General features: G+C 32.0%; 1 protein-coding gene across 2 annotated transcripts in view; it reads left to right on the forward strand.

Annotated features, from left to right (window-relative positions):
• Positions 1-755: 755 nt before the first annotated feature.
• Positions 756-22,600, forward strand: part of LOC143059788 (salivary peroxidase/catechol oxidase-like) — a 44,475-nt gene continuing 22,630 nt past the window's right edge. Inside the window, exon 1 of one of the 2 annotated variants that reach the window (XM_076233352.1) lies at positions 756-911. In XM_076233352.1, the coding sequence (XP_076089467.1) occupies positions 854-911 (58 nt within the window). In that variant the 5' untranslated portion in view covers positions 756-853. Of the gene's footprint in view, positions 912-7,152; positions 7,575-22,600 lie in introns of those variants that run through there. The other variant, XM_076233353.1, reaches the window with a different exon arrangement.

A 22,600-nucleotide genomic window follows, 5' to 3' on the forward strand; every position in this document is an offset into this window, starting at 1 on the left:
GGCCAATGTTTCACCAAATCACTATGTAAAGCATTCCTCGTATATAACTTATATATAATAAATATAAACATCATTTTTCTTGTGACAAACGGATTATAAATAAATGTACACTACATGATAAGATGAAATTAACACAAAATATTTCAATACCATTCATCAAGTTATATTTAACAAAATCGATTGAGATAATCCATAACAAAAAAGACAACTAAAAATAATCCCAAATCCACATGATAAAGGCTAAATTAAGATTATGTCCAACTTTTAAAATTTAGGTAATCAAACCTCGTTTCATTTGAAAATTTTGAATTAAACAAGATGAAAATGTTAGTTTTTTTTCTAATTTTCAACAAGCAGTGTATTTATTCGGATAATTCATTCCCCTTCTGTGACATATCAGACAGTACACGACCTCTGATTTGAAATGGATATTTGGTGACTGAAACAACTATACACAACCTGTTAATAATCAAACTTGAATAGCTTGGTTTGTGGTAATTAATAAACACAACCAGTAAAAAACTTTGGAAATGTATTATTTGAGATGATCAGTTTACACAACAAGTTACATTTCAAATTGGAAGTGCACATTTCGAGATGACTAGTATACATATACCGTTAAATATGAAATTGGAAGTGCATAACTTGTGATGACCAGTATACATTCACAGTACTGTTAAAAAATCAATTGGAAATGCATATTTTGTGTTGACCAGTATACACACACTGTTTAATATTAAATTGAAATGCATATTTTGTGTTGATCAGTATACCTACAATATATAAGGAAGGTGGGTGACAGAAACGTTTCAGTTTTCCACTACTCCATGTCACGTGACAACTTGTATGCAGAATGCATCCTCTTATATATTTCTATATATTTACATTTTCCTGTGTCTATACAATTAAAGGTAAGTGGAGATTTATATTAAACAGAAAATATCTATCCCTTAAAAATAAAGTCAGTCTCTTCTGCTGATTGAATGCAATAAAACCTTTTCAAGGAATTGAAATGCGTGCTAGGCACCGACCTTTCTTCTCTTATACATTATCATAGTTAAGTAGCATGCCGTTTTTGAAAATAATTTTAAATTTTAAGACAAAAGCGCGGGAAAGCTATTTTGTTTCTGTATAACATTTAAAATATAATTTAATCAAAACAACCCCCTTACGGTGGTTGGTAACTTTCGTTATAAATATCTTTCGACCTGGAGTGATTTGTAACAGAAAATATATCTTGATTTTTTTTTTTATTAAAAGCAAACCTTTTACTTCAAATGATTTTTTTCTATTGCCTATTATGACAGTTGTTATCCATTCGTTTGATGTTTTCCTATTGCCTATTATGACAGTTGTTATCCATTCGTTTGATGTTTTCCTATTGTCTATTATGACAGTTGTTATCCATTCGTTTGATGTTTTCCTATTGCCTATTATGACAGTTGTTATCCATTCGTTTGATTTTTTCCTATTGCCTATTATGACAGTTGTTATCCATTCGTTTGATTTTTTCCTATTGCCTATTATGACAGTTGTTATCCATTCGTTTGATGTTTTCCTATTGCCTATTATGACAGTTGTTATCCATTCGTTTGATGTTTTCCTATTGCCTATTATGACAGTTGTTATCCATTCGTTTGATTTTTTCCTATTGCCTATTATGACAGTTGTTATCCATTCGTTTGATTTTTTCCTATTGCCTATTATGACAGTTGTTATCCATTCGTTTGATGTTTTCCTATTGCCTATTATGACAGTTGTTATCCATTCGTTTGATGTTTTTGAGCCTTTGATTTTGCCATTCGATTAGGGACTTTACCGTTTTGAATTTTCCTCTAAGTTCAATATTTTTGTGATTTTACTTTTTGTATACTCGAAAAAGCTACATTTGTATATAAAGCAAACACATTTTGTTCAAGAAGAATACTGTTAAAAGAAATCCACCTCAATTATTTTTTATTTTTCATGCGTGAGTTTTTGATATAAAAAGAACTTTACAGCATGTAGCCTTAAATGCTTTTGTATGTTTTCATTTTTAGCCTTGGCGTTGTAAGTTTATTTTCGATTTATGAGTTTGACTGTCCCTCTGGTATCTTTTGTCCTTCTTTTATTATATATTTTTTATTCATATAAAAACCGCAGAGGTGTTCAAAAACATTTTGATCTATATTGATAAAGTTGGTTGTCTGTTATGGAATATCAGCTTCACCCATTAAATACATAAATAAGAATGTCAAACTATTTGTATCAATCAATTATATAAAAAATAATCATTGTGATACATTTATTTGCTCATCATGGACCCTTTAATTTAAAAAAAAAACCATATCTTATCTTATTATCTATAAGAATGCAGGGTTAATCCACCAATCGGTACACAAGAAAATGCCTGTACCAAGTCAGGAATATGACAGTTGCTATCCATTTGTTTGATGTGTTTGAGCTCGGTCAGTGTTGTGAAAATATGGCAGCTAGTTAATGGTCGTGTTATGAAGCCTAAGTTTATTCCTTTGTCGTAACATGACAATGGTACTTGCTCATATATATCCACTAAAATGTGTTAGAAATGTGTTAAAACTGTTTTACCGTTATGAACCGTTCAAATGTGTTAGTCTTGTATTTTTTTAATTTTAGTTTCTTGTGTACAATTCGGAAATTAGTATGGCGTTCATTATCACTGAACTAGTATATATTTGTTTTGGGGCCAGCTGAAGGACGCCTCCGGGTGCGGGAATGTCTCGCTACATTGAAGACCTGTTATAGTGACCTTCTGCTGTTGTTTTTTCTATGGTCGGGTTGTTGTCTCTTTGACACATTCCCCATTTCCATTCTCAATTTTACGATGGATTTTCATTAAAAAATAAATAAAAAATAAAACAATGAACTAATAGAATTTGTTGCTATCTAACAGTTAGATAAAAATCAGGTATCAATCTGCTATTGCATGATCTATAATCGCCTGATATAACATATCAGCCATTTATATAAGAGTGGGACGATAGGACTCAAACATAAAGCATGACATGCTGACCCTCCCGGAGCACATGCGACCAAACCACGATTTTTAGTGGGATTCGTGTTGCTAAGTCGATAGTTTTCTAATTGTGTTTTGTATCATTTTGACTGTTTTCGTTCTTTGGCATGACATTGCCGTCATATCTGATATTCTTCCTCAGTCATAATAACCTTCCATCTTTACCGAACTAAAAAAAGAAATAACACGACGGGTGCCGTATACGGTACAGGAAATACTTACCTTTCCGGAGCACCTGATTTCACTCACGGTTTATAGTGGAGTTCGTGTTGTTTCTTATTTAATATTAATAACTGTTGATGTAAATATCCTTTGGTTTTTTGAGTCTTTGTTTACTCCTTGGTTTTGATTGTTATTGTCTTTTCGACTTATAAATGAGTTTGAATATCGTGGCCTCTTATTAAAACGTGTTGAAAAACTGATATAAAAAATATTGTTTCATATATTTAATTGCACAGCAACAATACGGAAGCTATAAACAAGATATATTCCGTGCTAATATGTTCCTTGATTGGTCAATACAATTATCTGTATTACGTGTGGGACATCATATTTTTTGTAATCTACAAAATGTATATAATAACGCATTGAATTGAGATGTGACATGATTACGTAACCAAGTTTTAAAAATAAAGACTGACCAATTATTGCTACTTATATTTCTTTCGGTTGATTACTTGTTGAAATCAATTTTTTGTTTTTATTTGAACTGCGCAAAACAAAACAAAAGTTATCAATATATAATCGGTAATAATATAGAACATCGTGACAAAACTTATGGAGTACTTTATTAATTATAATGCTGTATTGTACCAATGTGTTATAATTATGTTACCATTTTGTATGTATAATTGCAAAGAGGTCATAATGCTAAATGCTTTCTATTTCCTAAAATTCCCGGCGTGTGGTCACGATTTTCTAAAACGCGTCAGTCCTATTTAATTTAATGTTTGTTTAGTCTAGTGATCTTGATTTTGAGAGGGTGGGGTATGACATATCATATAAAAAAGAAGATGTGGTATGATTGCCAATGAGACAACTGTCCACAAGAGACCAAAATGACACAGACATTAACAACTATAGGTCACCGTAAGGCCTTCAACAATGAGCAAAGCCCATACCGCATTGTCAGCTCTAAATGTCTAGTTTAATTCCATCTCCTATTCATACGTCTGACCCTCCTAGAACCTGCCAAAATGTTTTAGGTATTAGTAGAATGACAGCTCAGTAGTCAGCACTTCGAATTCGGTGTGGACGTGAATGTCAATTATATGGTCATTGTGATAAATTTTCTTTTTAGAATAGAACGAACTATTTAGAATACTAAGGATGTTCTTATTCCAGGCAAAGATAACCGTATCCGTATTTGGCATAACTTTTTGGAATTTTGTGTCCTCAATGCCCTCCAACTTTATACTTGTTTGGCTTTTAAATATTTTGACGCGCGTCTGGCGTATCAAATTATAAGCCTGGTACATTTGATAACTTATTAGTTTATGATTAATTTATTTACAATCAACTATGAAATCTTTTTATTTTCTTGCGTACCAATTTTTGTTATCTGATGGAAAATGTATTTTCGTGGATATTTAATTTCAGTCTGCATACAAACCTAAGTATATTCTTCGTTGAGTGTTTAATTCGTGGTTCTACGTTACCAACGCATTCAACAAAAATTGGTACCCATCAAATCATAGTAATAGTTTAGTTCCATCTCAAATTCATATTCCTGCCCTGTTAGGCAGTTTGTCGTCTTTTGCCTTAATGTTTTAGTTATTAAGAGAGTGGCATATGTTTGTTTATGATTAATTTATTACTACTTTGGAATCATTCATTTTCCTTGGTTCCAATATTTTTGATTGATTGATATAAAAAGTATTTTGTAGATATTTGATTTCATGTTTTTGCGAAAGTCTGCATACAACCTATACAACATTTGTTTTTCGTTCAACGTGTTATTCAAAGTTCACCTAAACCCAAGAAACCCGCGAAAATTGGTATCCCACAAATGGAAATGTATCTAAATTGTAGACACTGCAAGATTATGACATATTATGCAGACTGCAATTTTCCCTGTAGCTAATTGTTATCAGGTTTTTGTATTGTTTCGTTTCTGTCTAATTGACGCGAACCTCGTTTTAGACATACAAAATCCAGACAAGTATTTGAGAAAAGCAAATGAATTGCACTTAAATTACTATTCTTCATCTCAGAGTATAAAAAAAACAGATTACACCTTAAATTCACGACGGCCCTCTGAACACAGGTTCGGGCTCATATTAAATACTACAATGTAATGCGCAAATATATATGATTCATTTACACTTGAGTTGTCTACTATTAAAACAGATTGTTTCTGTGGAAAGTGCAATTAAAGAAAAAGTGTTGTGCTTTTTTTGTTCAATTAGATATTCAAAATATTTCTAAGGTTTTAATCTTAAACGCTATAGCAGTCATCTAGTGAAAAGGCTCTATGATATGTATCTGTATCAACTCGTTGTCAAGACGTTAGGCAGGTTTTATATCTTTAGATACCAGATAAGTAGTCTGATCTGTATTTTTTTTTCGATTGTTTCCTATGCCCTTATGGTGCATTTTGACTGAGCATGAACTTGAATGGCACCCAACATAGTTTCGTTAGAAGTCTTTCAGATTTTCCTTCAGCTTTTGTTTGTTACCTGAATTTGTATCTTAATAAACGAAAGTGAAATAAAATAAATACCAAACTCCTGGGAAAATTCAAAACGGAAAGTCCCTTATCAAATGCCAGAATCAAGTTCTTACCCATAACGAGTTTTTAAACAGGAATATTGTCACAATATACGCTTCGTTATTCTTCAAGACAAACGTCAAATTAATTGAACATTAAGTGGAGCAGGACCTGCCTAACCTTCTAGAGCACATGAGATCAATCCAGGTTTTTGGCGGAGTTCGTGCTGCTCATTCTTTCATTTTTCTCTGTTGTGTTTTGTGTACTTTTGTGTCTTCTCATCTCTTTTAGTTTTGTTAGCCTAGAATTGTGTTTGTTTTCAATTTATGCGTGTTTGAATATCATTTTGGTATCCTTTACTTATCTTATATGACAGGCACAGTGTTAAACATGATTTATTTAGATCTGAAATCGTCCCCTTTTTATAATTATAAATTAACTGTTCAAAACTTTGAATTTTGGATAAACTAAGACTTTTCTACCCCAGGAACATAATACCTTAGCTGTATTTGGCAAAACTTTTAAGAATTTTTGGTCCTTAAATCTCTTCAACTTCGTACTTTATTTGGCCTTTTATAACATTTTTGATTCGAGCGTCACTGGTGAGTCTTTTGTAGACGAAACGTGCGTTTGGCGTAAATATTAAATTTTATTCCTGGTATCTATGATGAGTTTATTTTATTATATCAACCATCAAATTGACCAAACGTAGATATAACATACAATTAAAACCAGAACAGACTTTAGAATAATACATTTAGGAAATGACTGTTGCAAGTCTTTTGACATAGTCTTTTAAACATTCTATTCCAATTGTTTCGTTTGGTGCAAAAACATACTAATTTGCTATCAATTTAATATTATTGCGCTTTAAATTTGACATTGTATTTGAAGAATCATGATGCGTATATTGTGATTATATTCCTAATTGTTATGTTATATAATACACACACATTTTAAAATTCTACGATCACCGATTTTTACGCTACTAAATTACAGTTTAAATAGTTCATTTTCAGAGGATCTGAATAGTCTTCACAGTAAAAAGTAAAATATCCACTTTTCGTTAGTAAATGAGCCTAATAAAATTATTGTCATTCGTAACGTCGTATTGTTCAGCTACCGTTACTGTCAAATCAAGACGACAAAATATCGTTATTAACGTTGTTTAAACAAAGCAGTAACCTTTCATCGTCATATGGGGTACCCCATTCCTATCCTCGTTTTTGAAAATGATTTAATCTCTTTGAGTATTTCAACAAAATGGTCTAAGGTTACTTAATTGACTCGTCGAAAAAGAAAGATTTTTGACATTACATACATTAGGCATGAACAAGTTAAAACTTACGAAATTCAAATTTCAAATGAAAAAGAAAAATTGAAATTAAAATGTCAGTCCACACGTTTGGATGACGACTATACATACAATGGATATTTTATTTGATGCGACTGTCAGAAAAGTAAGTGGTTTAGAGCTATAAAATCAGGTTCATTCCACCATTTTCTAGTTTGAAAATGCCTGTACCAAGTCAGGAATATGACAGTTGTTGTCCATTCGTTTGATGTGTTTTATCCGTTGATTTTGCCGTTTGGTTAGGGACTTTCCGTTTTGAATTTTCCTTGGAGTTCAGTATTTTTGTGATTTTACTTTTTGGATACATTTTTGGTTAACGAGTATACATACAATGGATATTTTGGATATAAAAAGACGACGAATGACGAGTGTGTGTCAGTATTCTAATATCCCAAGCATAACTCATGTGTAATACAGAATGCATCATCGAGTGATTGTAGTAATAATATCATTTATTTATATTCACAAACACAAAGGTAAGTTGGAAATTATTTAAGATGAAAGAATGTATCTCCCTAATACAATTCCTTGTCCAGCTTAGTCTATGCCTTATTTTTGTCCTTTTTGGTTTACAGCTCTTCATGTTTTAATAAGATTTGGATTTCAAATATTTTGGCCTCAAACATCACTAACGAGACATTCAATGGTACCATTTATGTAATCAATATATATTAGTTGATTTATGTTTTATGAAACAAAAAGTAGAGATAATTTAAAAAACAACAAAAACAAACAACAACAAATAATTAGGTAAACCCTATTTTTTTTTTTTAGAGAGATTTTCTTTTATTATTAAATTCAATCTTGCAATCATTTAGAAAATGAAAAAAAGCCCGTTGCTCTGTGCTGATGAATGCATTCAATATTATATATTTTTAAATTTTAGGCTATAATCTTCATACATTGGAAGAAATTTACAAAGCAATATGGTCATTGTAAAATATATCATGGTAATAGTATCTGTCCCTATGGAACCTGTAATGACTGCCATATTTGTTGTTCATATTAATTTTAGTTTAAGATTAAGTTTTTGTCATTTATTTCCTCTCATTATATAATGTCAGGGCCTCTTATAGCTAACTATATAGTAAGAGTATTGATCATCATCGAAGGCCGTACGGTAACTTATAATTCTTAACTCTGATGAAAAAATCTGATCTTATTATGAACTGTGATGATGCCCAAGTTTTATTAACCCATAAATCGCATCTTATGTTAAAATAAAGGAAAATATAATTCTGTAAAGATATAATCTTTACTGATTGTATAAATAACTTAAACAAGTTTTTAAAATTTTTAGTATTATATGTAAAGTTTTATTATCTAAATATTTATTTTACATTATAGTATATATCTTTATTTTGAAAAGGATGAAAGTGTTTCATATGTCTTAAAGGCATGGATATAATATTGTTTTAAAGATTTTTTGTATTGTATATGATGATGTATATTGTATCGTGACACTATAGTGAACTATTTACTTTCTTACATACTAGTATCCAAACGGTACTGAAATTATTTATATTACTTGTAAATTGATTACACACATTTGTTTGTTTATGTGGTTTATAAGTGTTTCTCATTTCTCGTTTTTTATATATACACATGGAAAAAAGTATTGCAACACCAAATTGAAATTGAAATTAAAAAAACACTCTTAATTTTTTTGTGATGTAATTTGGTAAAATAAAACTAGTAAAACATTATTTAAGTATCACCTGAGTTTAATCAATAAATATCGACTCGATAAGTTTTTATCTGCACATGCAGCTACTGTACCCGTAAACAGCAAAACAGATGTTTTTATCCTCATTGTTTTCAACACTTTAAATAACCAAGTTTTTAAAGTTATGTGATTGACACCTTGTAATGGGTCCTTGACAACTCTTAACTGCAGCAAGATGGCTGATTATTGGCATAAGAGAAGCAGGGATGTTGCTGTAACATATGCACGTATTGTTGGTCATCACCATTCCAATATAAGTCGTTTTGAGAATAAAAATTAGGCAATAAACGCTGTTAAAGACCTTCCGAGATGATGAAGACCCCCTATACCATTTGCTAGGGAAAATCAAGCATAATGAAGGTTGGTCAGAAGGAAACCCATTACATACAAGACAATCCTAAAAAGAGAGTGTTAGCCATACAGGAGCCTTTTAACAAGAACTGTTCGAGATCGACTCATCGCTACTGGTTATCGTGCGATAAAACCATTTCGGAGACCTTTGCTAACGAACAGACACACAGTTTTCCGTATCCAATGTAGTGCAGAGCTCGCCAAAGTTGGAAATTAGCATCGTGGAGGAAGATCCAATGTTCAAATGGTATTCAATTCATCTTCCTTGGCCCGATCGTAGCCCGGATTTGAACCATATCGAACATATTTGGGACACTATTGGGCGGAAAGTGCGCGAAAGGACACCCAAGTTCAAACACATCATGAAATAAACAATGCCCTTCATCAGAAATGGTTGATGCAACCTTAGCAACAAATAAGTCGATTTATGGCAGGAATCAGAAGACGTTTAGATGCGGTTATCTGTTTGAATGGAGGCTGCGCATAAAGTACTAATTATTTTGCGTGTAACGATCAACCATGATGTGAAAAGTCATCTGACGATTAATTTTGAAATGTCTGACATTGTAAAGTTCGACTACAGTAAAAGTTGTAAAATGCATTTTTTTGTACTAAAAACACTTCATTTTGTTATTAAAATTGTGGTTATATAAATAATTTTTTTTCAAACATTGTTTGTTCGTTTCAATGCCAATGATGATATCATAAACTATGTTTCAATAATATTATACACATATTTTATTATATTTCATCCAAAAAAAAAGAGGCTGATTTTTCAAGTTTTAAAAAATCAAGGTGTTGCAATACTTTTTTCCATGTGTATAGATAAGACCGTTGTTTATCCCGTTTGAATGGTTTTCCACTTGTAATTTTTCGGACCCTTTATAGCTTGCTGTTCGGTGTGAGCTTAGGCTCTGTGTTGAAGACCATACCTTGACCTTTAATGGTTTACTTTTATAATTGTGACTTGGATGGAGAGTTATCTCAATGGCACTCATATACATCTTCCTATATCTATGAGCAACAAGACGGGTGCCATATGAATTGTGTACAATGATATGCTTCCCCTTCTAGATCACATGAGATCATTTTTTTTTGTCATGGTTCGTGTTGCTCAGGCTATTATAGTTTTTTATGCTGTGTTTTGCGTACTATTGTTTGTCCGGTCGTCTATTTTTTTCATCCATAGCGTTGTCAGTAATTAGTTTGCATGTTCCTGTGATATCTTTCGCCTTTCTTTAATAACAAACTTTTACACAGCTAAATTTTGCTCACCTGAAATTAACGTCAATTTTATTTCACGTGAATTTCACTTGAATTTAATGTGAATTTCATGTGAATTTCACATGACATGATTTGACTTGAATTTCACGTGAATTACACGTGAAATAATATATGATTTGTTAATAAATGTAGAAGGTGTTCAGATATTTAAGTTGAAGCTCCCTCAGGCTAAATTGACCAATTATACTTGGATTTAACTTATCCTTTTAGGTCCCTTTTAGTCACTCAGCTCTTCACATAGTCAGGTTCTGCTTCACACTTGTTTCTGCTCTTCACATATTCAGGTTCTGCTTCACATTTATTTCTCGGCTTTCAAAATATTTTTGGTATTGTGACAAAGATAAACCACGAAAAGCGTTTTGGACACTCCAATCTAAAAAAATGTTACTTTTTCATATTTGTTTCATTTACACCGACGTCTTACTGTAGCAAACTATTGGACCTTTGAGAAGTTGTAATAAATATCGACTTATAACTATGGCCTCTTATAGGACGTTTGAGATCTTTGATAAATACAGGCTACAATAGCATGCAGCAGTTTGAATAATTCCATGAAATTGTTTAAAAAACCATATAAATATATACATATAAATGTTGCGTATCTGAAGTGTTTCATACACATCGACGTTTACATTACTTAATACTTATGTAACGTTTCCTGTTTGCTATAGTAAATCAAATTAGAAATACCATAATAGAAATGTAAGGTATCGACCTTCAATAAACAATTCACTGTTTTAATGCTTTAGTGATTAAGATTTTAACACAATGTTGACAGCTGTACCCCTGTTTTCACATTTTTAGCTCACCTGGGCCGAAGGGCCAAGTGAGCTTTTCCCATCACTTGGCATCCGTCGTCGTCGTCGTCGTCGTCGTCGTCCGTCGTCCGTCGTCGTCGTCGTCGTCCGTCGTCCGTCGTCGTCGTCCGTCGTCGTTAACTTTTACAAAAATCTTCTCCTCTGAAACTACTGGGCCAAATTAAACCAAACTTGGCCACAATCATCATTGGGGTATCTAGTTTAAAAAATGTGTGGCGTGATCCGGCCAACCAACCAAGATGGCCGCCATGGCTAAAAATAGAACATAGGGGTAAAATGCAGTTTTTGGCTTATAACTCAAAAACCGAAGCATTTAGAGCAAATTTGACATGGGGGTAAAATTGTTTATCAGGTCAAGATCTTTGTGCCCTCAAATTTTCAGATGAATCCAACAACCCGTTGTTGGGTTTGCTGCCCCTGTATTGATAATTTTAGGGAAATTTTGCTGTTTTTGGTTATTATCTTGAATATTATTATAGATAGAGATAAACTGTAAACAGGAATAATGTTCAGCAAAGTAAGATTTACAAATACCTCAACACGAACGAAATGGTCAGTTGACCCCTTTAGGAGTTATTGCCCTTTATAGTCAAAGGAGTAGGTTCAGTAAGACCCCTTTTTGGCCCCAAAATATAGCAGTTTTACAAAATTGTTAAAATGTAAACTTTTAGTTATTTATTGGACAGTAGAATGCCTCTGCTACATAAATATGGGCTGTTTTTGACAATACAATGCACATTTATCGGGTACTAGCACCATTAAGTCATGCTAAATTACTGAAATCTTCACAATTCTATCATTTTAGTTCAATTTTAGACAGTTTTCGTGTGAAACGAAAGTGGCCGCATTCGTGTTCATCCTTAATATTGAAATGTAAGTTGTATTTTATGATCAAACATAACATATATAAAGGTTGAGGATGAACACGGATGCGGCCACTTTCATTTTTGACAAAAATCATCTGAAAAGTGACATTTTTCGGCATATTTGGTAGATTTTTCATATTTGAGCTTGAATCGGGTTGTTTTTAATGACTATATCAGTTAAAATCTTTCACATAAATTAATTGATTCAAATGAAATAGACACTTAAGTGTTTAAAAAGTGGTCAAAATCTTTCGTAAGATAAACTTGAAATTTGAGGCCAAAATCGGTCCTTACCGGACCTACTCCTTTTAACCATTTTTTTCGTAAATCTTAGTAATCTATTACAAAAATCTTCTCCTCTGAAACTACTGGGCCAAATTAAAGCAAACTTGGCCACAATCATCATTGGGGTATCTAGTTTAAAAAATGTGTGGCGTGACCCGGCCAACCAACCAAGATGGCCGCCATGGCTAAAAATAGAACATAGGGGTTAAATGCAGTTTTGGCTTATAACTCAAAAACCAAAGCATTTAGAGCAAATTCGACATGGGGGTAAAATTGTTTATCAGGCCAAGATCTTTCTGCCCTCAAATTTTCAGATGAATCCAACAACCCGTTGTTGGGTTTGCTGCCCCTGAATTGATAATTTTAGGGAATTTTTGCTGTTTTTGGTTATTATCTTGAATATTATTATAGATAGAGATAAACTGTAAACAGCAATAATGTTCAGCAAAGTAAGATTTACAAATACGTCAACTCGAACGAAATGGTCAGTTGACCCCTTTAGGAGTTATTGCCCTTTATAGTCAAATTTTAACCATTTTTTCGTAAATCTTAGTAATCTTTTACAAAAATCTTCTCCTCTGAAACTACTGGGCCAAATTAAACCAAACTTGGCCACAATCATCATTGGGGTATCTAGTTTAAAAAATGTGTGGCGTGATCCGGCCAAACAACCAAGATGGCCGCCATGGCTAAAATAGAACATAGGGGTAAAATGCAGTTTTTGGCTTATAACTCAAAAACCAAAGCATTTTGAGTAAATTTTACATGGGGGGTAAAATTGTTTATCAGGTCAAGATCTTTCTGCCCTCAAATTTTCAGATGAATCCAACAACCCTTTGTTGGGTTTGCTGCCCCTGAATTGGTAATTTTAGGGAATTTTTGCTGTTTTTGGTTATTATCTTGAATATTATTATAGATAGAGATAAACTGTAAACAGCAATAATGTTCAGCAAAGTTAGATTTACAAATAAGTCAACATGACCAAAATGGTCAGTTGACCCCTTTAGGAGTTATTGCCCTTTATAGTCAATTTTTAACCATTTTTCGTAAATCTTAGAAATCTTTTACAAAAATCTTCTCCTCTGAAACTACTAGGCCAAATTAATCCAAACTTGGCCACAATCATCTTTGGGGTATCTAATTTAAAAAAAATGTGTCCGGTGACCCGGCCATCCAACCAAAATGGCTGCCACGGCTAAAAATAGAACATAGGAGTAAAATGCAGTTTTTGGCTTATAACTCAAAAATCAAAGCATTTAGAGAAAATCTGACAGGGTTAAAATGTCTATCAGGTCAAGATCTATCTGCCCTGATATTTTCACATGGATCGGACAACCTGTTGTTAGGTTACTGCCCTGAATTGGTAATTTTAAGGACATTTTGCCGTTTTTTGTTATTATCTTGAATATTATTATACATAGAGATAAACTGTAAACAGCAATAATGTTCAGCAAAACAAGATCTACAAATAAGTTTTATGACCAAAATAGTCAATTGACCCCTTAAGGAGTTATTGCCCTTTATAGTTAATTTTTAGCATTTTTCATAAATTTTTGTAAATTTTTAGAAAATATTTTCCACTGTAATTACTGGGCCAAGTTCATTATAGATAGAGATAATTGTAGCAACAAGAATGTTCAGTAAAGTAAGATCTACAAACACATCAACATCACCAAAACACAATTATGTCATGAATTTATCTGTGTCCATTGTTTAATATGCACATAGACCAAGGTGAGCGACACAGGCTCTTGAGAGCCTCTAGTTACCTATTATATCTGACATCTGTTGGTTTTGTTAACCCATCTTTGACAATACATTGGAATTTTATGCAACTGTCATACAAGTGTAAGGTTAACCTAGCTATTAAACCAGGTTTAATCCACCACTTTTTGCATAAAAAAATGCATGTGCCAAGTCGTGAATATGACAGTTGTTTTCCATTTGTCTGATGTGTTTGAGCTTTTGATTTTGCCATTTGCTTAGGGGCGTTCCATTTAGACTTTCCTCGGAGTTATATATCACTTTTTACTGATTTATTCAGATCTCATTGTGTAACATTGGTGCAAGGTACAAACACAAAACTGGCTGTGATTTGCCAATAATAATACATTTGGGTCTAATCAAATCTTAATCACAACGTATGTAAATACCAGGATCTTCTGCAGTACTTTAAACAATTGATAAAAGGGGGTTGTATTTCATGTTAAAAGATTTCTAATGATGATTAGCAAACAATAAGAACATGTAGGTATAACATTTCGGGGTGAGATTAAAAAAAACCAAATATTTGTAAATCCGGGTGTATAGAGGCCAATTTTTTTGTTGGTTGGTTTGTTTGATTATTATTTATTTTGAATTTTCAAATATTTTGGCCTCAAACATCACTGACGAGCCATTGCATGTCGAAATGCGAATCTGATGCTTGAAAATGGTTCCGTTTATGTTATTAATATATGTTAAGTTTGTTTATATTTTATGAAACAGAAAGTAGAGATAATTTTAAAAGTATAAACCTTATTTTTTTAGAGATTTTCTTTTATTATTAAATTCAATGCTGCACTCATTTAGAAATGAAAAAAGCTCGTTGTCCTGTGCTGATGAGTGCATTCAATATTATTTATTTTTATTTAAACTGTGGGTTATAATCTTCATACAGTGGAAGAAATTTACAAAAATCATTGTAAGAGTTTTGATCATCGTCGAAAGCCGTACGGTAACTTATAATTCTTAACTCTGTTGAAAAGTCTAATCTTAATATGAACTATGATAATGCCTAAGTTTTATTAACCCAGACATCGCATCTTATGTTAAAATATAGGACAATATAATTCTGTAAAGATATAATCTTTATTGATTGTATAAATAACTTAAACAAGTTTTTTTAAAATCTATAGTATTATATGTAAAGTTTTCTTATCTAAATATTTATTTTACATTATAGCATATATCTTTATTTTGAAAAAAAGATGAAAGTATCTCATATGTCTTAAAGTCATGGATATAATATGGCGTTAAAGATTTTTTATATTGCATATGATGATGGTATTGTATCGTGGCACTATAATTAACCATTTACTTTGTTACTCACTAGTAACAAAATGGTACTGCATTTATTTATGTGTCTGTTTATGTGGTTCATAAGTGTTTCTTATTTCTCTTTATTGATACAGATAAGACCGTTGGTTTTCCCGTTTGAATTGTTTTACACCAGTAATTTTTCGAGCCCTTTATTGTTTGTCCGGTCGTCTGTTTGTTATTTTCTTTTTTTAGCCATAGCTTTGTCAGTAATTAGTTTGCATGTTCCTCTTGTATCTTTCGCCCCTCTTTAATAGCATACTTTTACACAGCCAAATTTTGCTCACGTGAAATTCACGTCAATCTCATTTCACGTGAATTTCACTTGAATGTAATGTGAATTTTATGTGAATTTCACTTGAATTTAATGTTAATTTCATGTGAATTTCACTTGAATTTAATGTGAATTTCATGTGAATTTCACATGACATGATTTGACTTGAAATTCGCGCCAATAACACGTGAAATAATATATGATCTGTTGATAAATGTAGAAGGTGTTAAGATATTTAAGTTGAAGCTCCCTCAGGCAAAATTGACAATAATTGGATTCAACTAATCATTTTAGGTTCCTTTTAGTTATTCAGTTCTTCTTATAGTCAGGTTTTGCTACACAATTATTTCTCAGGTTTCAAAATCTTCGATTTGATGACGAAGGTATATCAAGAATAGCGTTTGGACACTCCAATCTAATAAATAATGTAACTTTTTGACATTTGTTTCATTTACATCGACGTCTTACTGTAGCAAACTATTGGACCTTTGAGAAGTTGTAATACACATCGACGTATAACTGTGGCCTCTTATAGGACGTTTGAGATTTTTGATAAATACAGGCTACAGTAGCATACAGCATTTTGAATTATTCCATGAAATTGTTTAAAAAAACCATAGAAATATATACATATAAATGTTGCGTATTATTGGACTTTTGGAGTGTTTCATACACATCGAAGTTTACATTACTTTATACTTATGCAGCGTTTCCTGTTTGCTATAGTAAGTCAAATAATTAGAAATACCGTAATAGAAATGTAAGGTATCGACCTTCAATAAACAATTGACTGTTTTACTGCTTTAGTGATTAAGATTTTAACATAATGTTGACAGCTGTACCCCTATTTTCACATTTTTACCTATTATATCTGACATCTGTTGGTTTTGTTAACACATCTTTGACAATACATTAGAATTTTATGCAACTGTCATACAACTGTAAGGTTAACTAGTTATCAAAGGTACCAGGATTATAATTTAGTACTTCAGACGCGCGTTTCATCTACATAAGACTCATCAGTGACGCTCATATCAAAATATTTATAAAGCCAAACAAATACAAAGTTAACGTTGTAGAGCATTAGGATCCAAAATTCCAAAAAGTTGTGCCAAATAATGCTAAGGTAATCTATGCCTGGGATAAGAAAATCCTTAGTTTTTCCAAAAATTCAAAGTTTTGTAAACAGGAAATTTATAAAAACACCACATTATTGATATTCATGTCAACACCGAAGTGTTGACTACTGGGCTGGTGATACCCTCGGGGACGAAACGTCCACCAGCAGTGGCATCGACCCAGTGGTGTAAATAGTTATCAAAGGTACCAGGATTAACCTAGCTATTAAACTAGGTTTAATCCACCCTTTTTTTGCATAAAAAAATGCATGTGCCAAGTCGTGAATATGACAGTTGTTTTCCATTTGTCTGATGTGCTTGAGCTTTTGATTTTGCCATTTGCTTAGGGCTGGCCACGTCTTTTTTTGTCCATCTGATGAGTTAAGCCTTTTTCAACAGATTTTTATAGTTCGTTCTTACGTTGTACTGTTATACCACTGTCCAAGGTTAGAGGAGGGTTGGGATCCCGCTAACATGTTTAACCCCGCCCCATTATTTATGTATGTGCCCGTCCCAAGTCAGGAGCCTGTAATTCAGTGGTTGTCGTTTGTTTATGTGTTACATATTTGTTTTTCGTTCATTTGTGTATATAAATAAGGCCATTAGTTTTCTCGTTTGAATTGTTTTACATTGTCTTATCGGGGCTTATTATAGCTGACTATGCGGTATGGGCTTTGCTCATTGTTGATGGCCGTACGGTGACCTCTAGTTGTTAATGTCTGTGTCATTTTGGTCTTTTGTGGATAGTTGTCTGATTGGCAATCATACCACATCTTCTTTTTTATATTCCATTTAGACTTTTCCTCGGAGTTATATATCACTTTTTACTGATTTACTCATATCTCATTGTGTAACATTGGTTCAAAGTACAAACACAAAACTGGCTGTGATTGGCCAATAATAATAGATTTGAGTCTAATCAAATTTTAATCACAACGTATGTAAATACCAGGATCTTTTGCAGTACTTTAAACAATAGATAAAAGGGGGTTGTATTTCATGTTAAAAGATTTCTAATGACGATTAGCAAAGAATAAGAACATGTAGGTATAACATTTCGGGGTGAGATTAAAAAAAACAAATATTTGTATATCCGTGTGTATAGAGGCCAATTTTTTTGTTGGTTGGTTGGTTTGATTATTATTTATTTTGAATTTTCAAATATTTTGGCCTCAAACATCACTGACGAGCCATTGCATGTCGAAATGCGCATCTGATGCTTGGAAATGGTTCCGTTTATGTTATTAATATATGTAAAGTTGATTTATATTTTATGAAACAGAAAGTAGAGATAATTTAAAAAGGTTAACCCTATTTTTTAGAGATTTTCTTTCATTATTAAATTCAATCCTGCACTCATTTAGAAATGAAAAAAGCTCGTTGTCCTGTGCTGATGAGTGAATTCAATATTATTTATTTTTATTTAAACTGTGGGTTATAATCTCCATACAGTAGAAGAAATTTACAAAACACTATGATCATTGTAAGAGTTTTGATCATCGTCGAAAGCCGTACGGTAACTTATAATTCTTAACTCTGTTAAAAAGTCTAATCTTATTATGAACTGTGATGATTCCTAAGTTTAATTAACCCAGACATCGCATCTTATGTTAAAATATAGGAAAATATAATTCTGTAAAGATATAATTTTTATTGATTGTATGAAAGCTTAAAAAAGTTTTTAAAACTTATAGTATTATATGTAAAGTTTTCTTATCTAAATATTTAGTTTACATTATAGCATATATCTTTATTTTGAAAAAAAGATGAAAGAATCTCATATGTCTTAAAGGCATGGATATAATGTGGTTTTCTAGATTTTTTTATATTGCATATGATGATGGTATTGTATCGTGACACTATAATTAACCATTTACTTTGGTACTTACTAGTAACAAAATGGTACTGCATTTATTTATGTGTCTGTTTATGTGGTTCATAAGTGTTTCTTATTTCTCTTTTTTGATACAGATAAGACCGTTGGTTTTCCCGTTTGAATTGTTTTACACCAGTAATTTTTCGAGCCCTTTATTTTTTGTCCGGTCGTCTGTTTGTTATTTTCTTTTTTAAGCCATACCTTTGTCAGTAATTAGTTTGCATGTTCCTCTGGTATCGTTCGCCCCTATTTCATAACATACTTTTCTTATATGATCTGTTGATAAATGTATAAGTTGTTTTAGGTATTTAGGTTCAAACTCCCTCAGTCAAAATTGATCCTAATTGGATTTAACTAATCATTTTAGGTACCTTTTGGTTATTCAGCTCTTCTTATAGTCATGTTTTGCTACACAATTATTTCTCAGGTTTCAAAATCTTTGATTTGATGACGAAAGTATATCAAGAATAGCGTTTGGACACTCCAGTCTAAAAAAAAATGTTACTTTTTCATATTTGGTTCATTTACACCGACGTCTTACTGTAGCAAACTATTGGACCTTTGAGAAGTTGTAATAAACATCAACTTATAACTGTGGCCTCTTATAGGACGTTTGAGATTTTTGATAAATACAGGCTACAATAACATACAGCAGTTTGAATTATTCCATGAAATTGTTTATAAAACCATGACGTATAAATGTTGCTTGTTATGGGACTTTTGAAGTGTTTTATACATAAAATTGAGAATGGAAATGGGGAATGTGCCAATGAGACAACAACCCGACCATAGAAAAAAAAAACAACAGCAGAAGGTCACCAACAGGTCTTCAATGTAGCGAAAAATTCCCGCACCCGAAGGCGTCCTTCAGCTGGCCCCTTAACAAATATATACTAGTTCAGTGATAATGAACGCCATACTAATTTCCAAATTGTACACAAGAAACTAGAATTAAAATAATACAAGACTAACAAAGGCCAGAGGCTCCTGACTTGGGACAGGCGCAAAAATGCGGCGGGGTTAAACATGTTTGTGAGATCTCAACCCTCCCCCTATACCTCTAGCCAATGTTGAAAAGTAAACCCATAACAATACGCACATTAAAATTCAGTTCAAGAGAAGTCCGAGTCTGATGTCAGAAGATGTAACCAAAGAAAATAAACAAAAATGACAATAATACATAAATAACAACAGACTTCTAGCAGTTTACTGACATGCCAGCTCCGGACTTCAATTAAACTGACTGAAAGATTATGATTTCATCATATGAACATCAGGCACAATCCTAAAGAGGTTTAGTATCATACCATCATAACATGTATGAGACGAACATAATCCGTGTCATGCCAACAACTGGTTTTTGAATAAATGTGTTTAGTTCCGATTCAAAGACCCTATAAGTGAATCAATATTAACGCCAAAATATGCAATCTTTAATGACCTGACAACAGTATCGTAACTATATCCCTTCTTAAGAAGTCTATTCAAAGGTTTTGTTAGTTTTTGAGGTGAATACTGACACCTTTGTGCTTTATAAAGAATATTTCCATAAAAAAATGGATGTGAAATACCTGAACGTATAAGTAGTCTGCATTTCGAGCAATATTTACGAACGATGTCCTTATACCGATGATAAAATTTAGTAAATGTTTTGACTAGTTTGTGATATCGAAAACCCTGATGTAATAATTTTTCAGTAATACATAAATTTCTCTCGTTCAAATCTAAAACATTGTTACATACACGAGCGAATCGTACAAGTTGATATATATAAACACCGTAAGATGGTGACAAGGGAACGTCACCATCTAAAAATGGATAATTAACGATAGGAAATGAAAAATCATCTCTTTTATCATAAATTTTAGTATTCAGCTTTCCGTTAGTGATATAGATATCAAGATCGAGGAAAGGGCAGTGGTCATTGTTAGTATTAGCTTTATTTAAAGTAAGTTCAACAGGATAAGTTTCTTTAATATACATACTGAAGTCGTCATTATTGATTGCCAAAATATCATCCAAATATCTAAAAGTATTATTAAATTTGTTTATCAGATGTTGTTTCGATGGGTCTTAGCTTATTTTTGTCATAAATTGTAACTCATAGGAATACAAAAATAGGTCCACAATAAGTGGTGCACAGTGAGTCCCCATTGGAATTCCGATAATCTGACGATACACGGAATCCCCAAAGCGAACAAAAATGTTATCTAGTAAAAATTCAAGGGTATATATAGTATCAAAGCATGTCCAATTGACATAGTTTTTTTTGTTTATTGCTACTAAAAAATGACTTCACAGAGTTTGAACATATACATTCACATTCTGACTTTTTAAATGCCCATTTAATAAGTTGTGTAAATTTTTTCGTCATGAGAATGTGAGGCAATGTGGTATACAGGGTAGAAAAATCAAAACTTTGAACAGATTCAAAATCACCAATATAAGCATGCAATTTATCAAGTACTTCCAACGAGTTCTTGACACTCCAAAAGTAATTAATTCCACTATTTTCGAAGGCCTTATTTGAACAATTTATTATCAGGGTTTTAATTGTACCAAGTGTGCTGGTAAGAAGAATAGACAATTTAGTAGTGGAACTATACACATCGACGTTTACATTACTTTATACTTATGTAACGTTTTCTGTTTGCTATAGTAAATCAAATTAGACATACCATAATAGATATGTAAGGTATCGACCTTCAATAAACAATTGACTGTTTAACTGCTTTAGTGATTAAAATTTTAACACAATGTTGACAGCTGTACCCCTATTTTCACATTTTCACCTATTATATCTGACATCTGTTGGTTTTATTATTAAATTCAATCCTGCACTCATTTAGAAATAAAAAAAAGGTCGTCGTCCTGTGCTGACATCGCATCTTATGTTTAAATATAGGAAAATATAATTCTGTAAAGATATAATCTTTATTGATTTTATAAATAACTTAAACAAGTTTTTTTAAAAATTTATAGTATTATATGTAAAGTTTTCTTATCTAAATATTTATTTTACATTATAGCATATATCTTTATTTTGAAAAAGATGAAAGTATCTCATATGTCTTAAAGACATGGATATAATATGGTTTTAAAGATTTTTTATATTGTATATGATAATGGTATTGTATCGTGACACTATAATTAACTATTTACTTTGCTACTTACTAGTAACAAAATGGTACTACATTTATTTATGTGTCTGTTTATGTGGTTCATAAGTGTTACTTATTTCTCTTTTTTGATACAGATAAGACAATTGGTTTTCCCGTTTGAATTGTTTTACACCAGTAATTTTTCGAGCCCTTTATTGTTTGTCCGGTCGTCTGTTTGTTATTTTCTTTTTTAGGCCATAGCTTTGTCAGTAATTAGTTTGCATATTCCTCTGGTATCTTTTGCCCCTCTTTCATAACATACTTTTCTTATATGATCTGTTGGTAAATGTAGAATTTGTTTTAGGTTTTTAGGTTCAAACTCCCTCTGGCTAAATAGACAATAATTGGATTTAACTAATCATTTTAGGTACCTTTTGGTTATTCAGCTCTTCTGATAGTCATGTTTTACTACACAATTATTTCTCAGGTTTCTTATAGTCAGGTTTTGCTACACAATTATTTCTCAGGTTTCAAAATCTTTGATTTGATGACGAAAGTATATCAAGAATAGCGTTTGGACACTCCAATGTAAAAAAAAAATGTCACTTTTTCATATTTGGTTCATTTACACCGACGTCTTACTGTAGCAAACTATTGGACCTTTGGGAAGTTGTAATAAACATTGACTTATAACTGTGGCCTGTTATAGGACGTTTGAGATAACT

This window comes from Mytilus galloprovincialis, chromosome 14 (assembly GCF_965363235.1).
Source record: "Mytilus galloprovincialis chromosome 14, xbMytGall1.hap1.1, whole genome shotgun sequence".
In the NCBI taxonomy this organism is placed as follows: domain Eukaryota; kingdom Metazoa; phylum Mollusca; class Bivalvia; order Mytilida; family Mytilidae; genus Mytilus; species Mytilus galloprovincialis.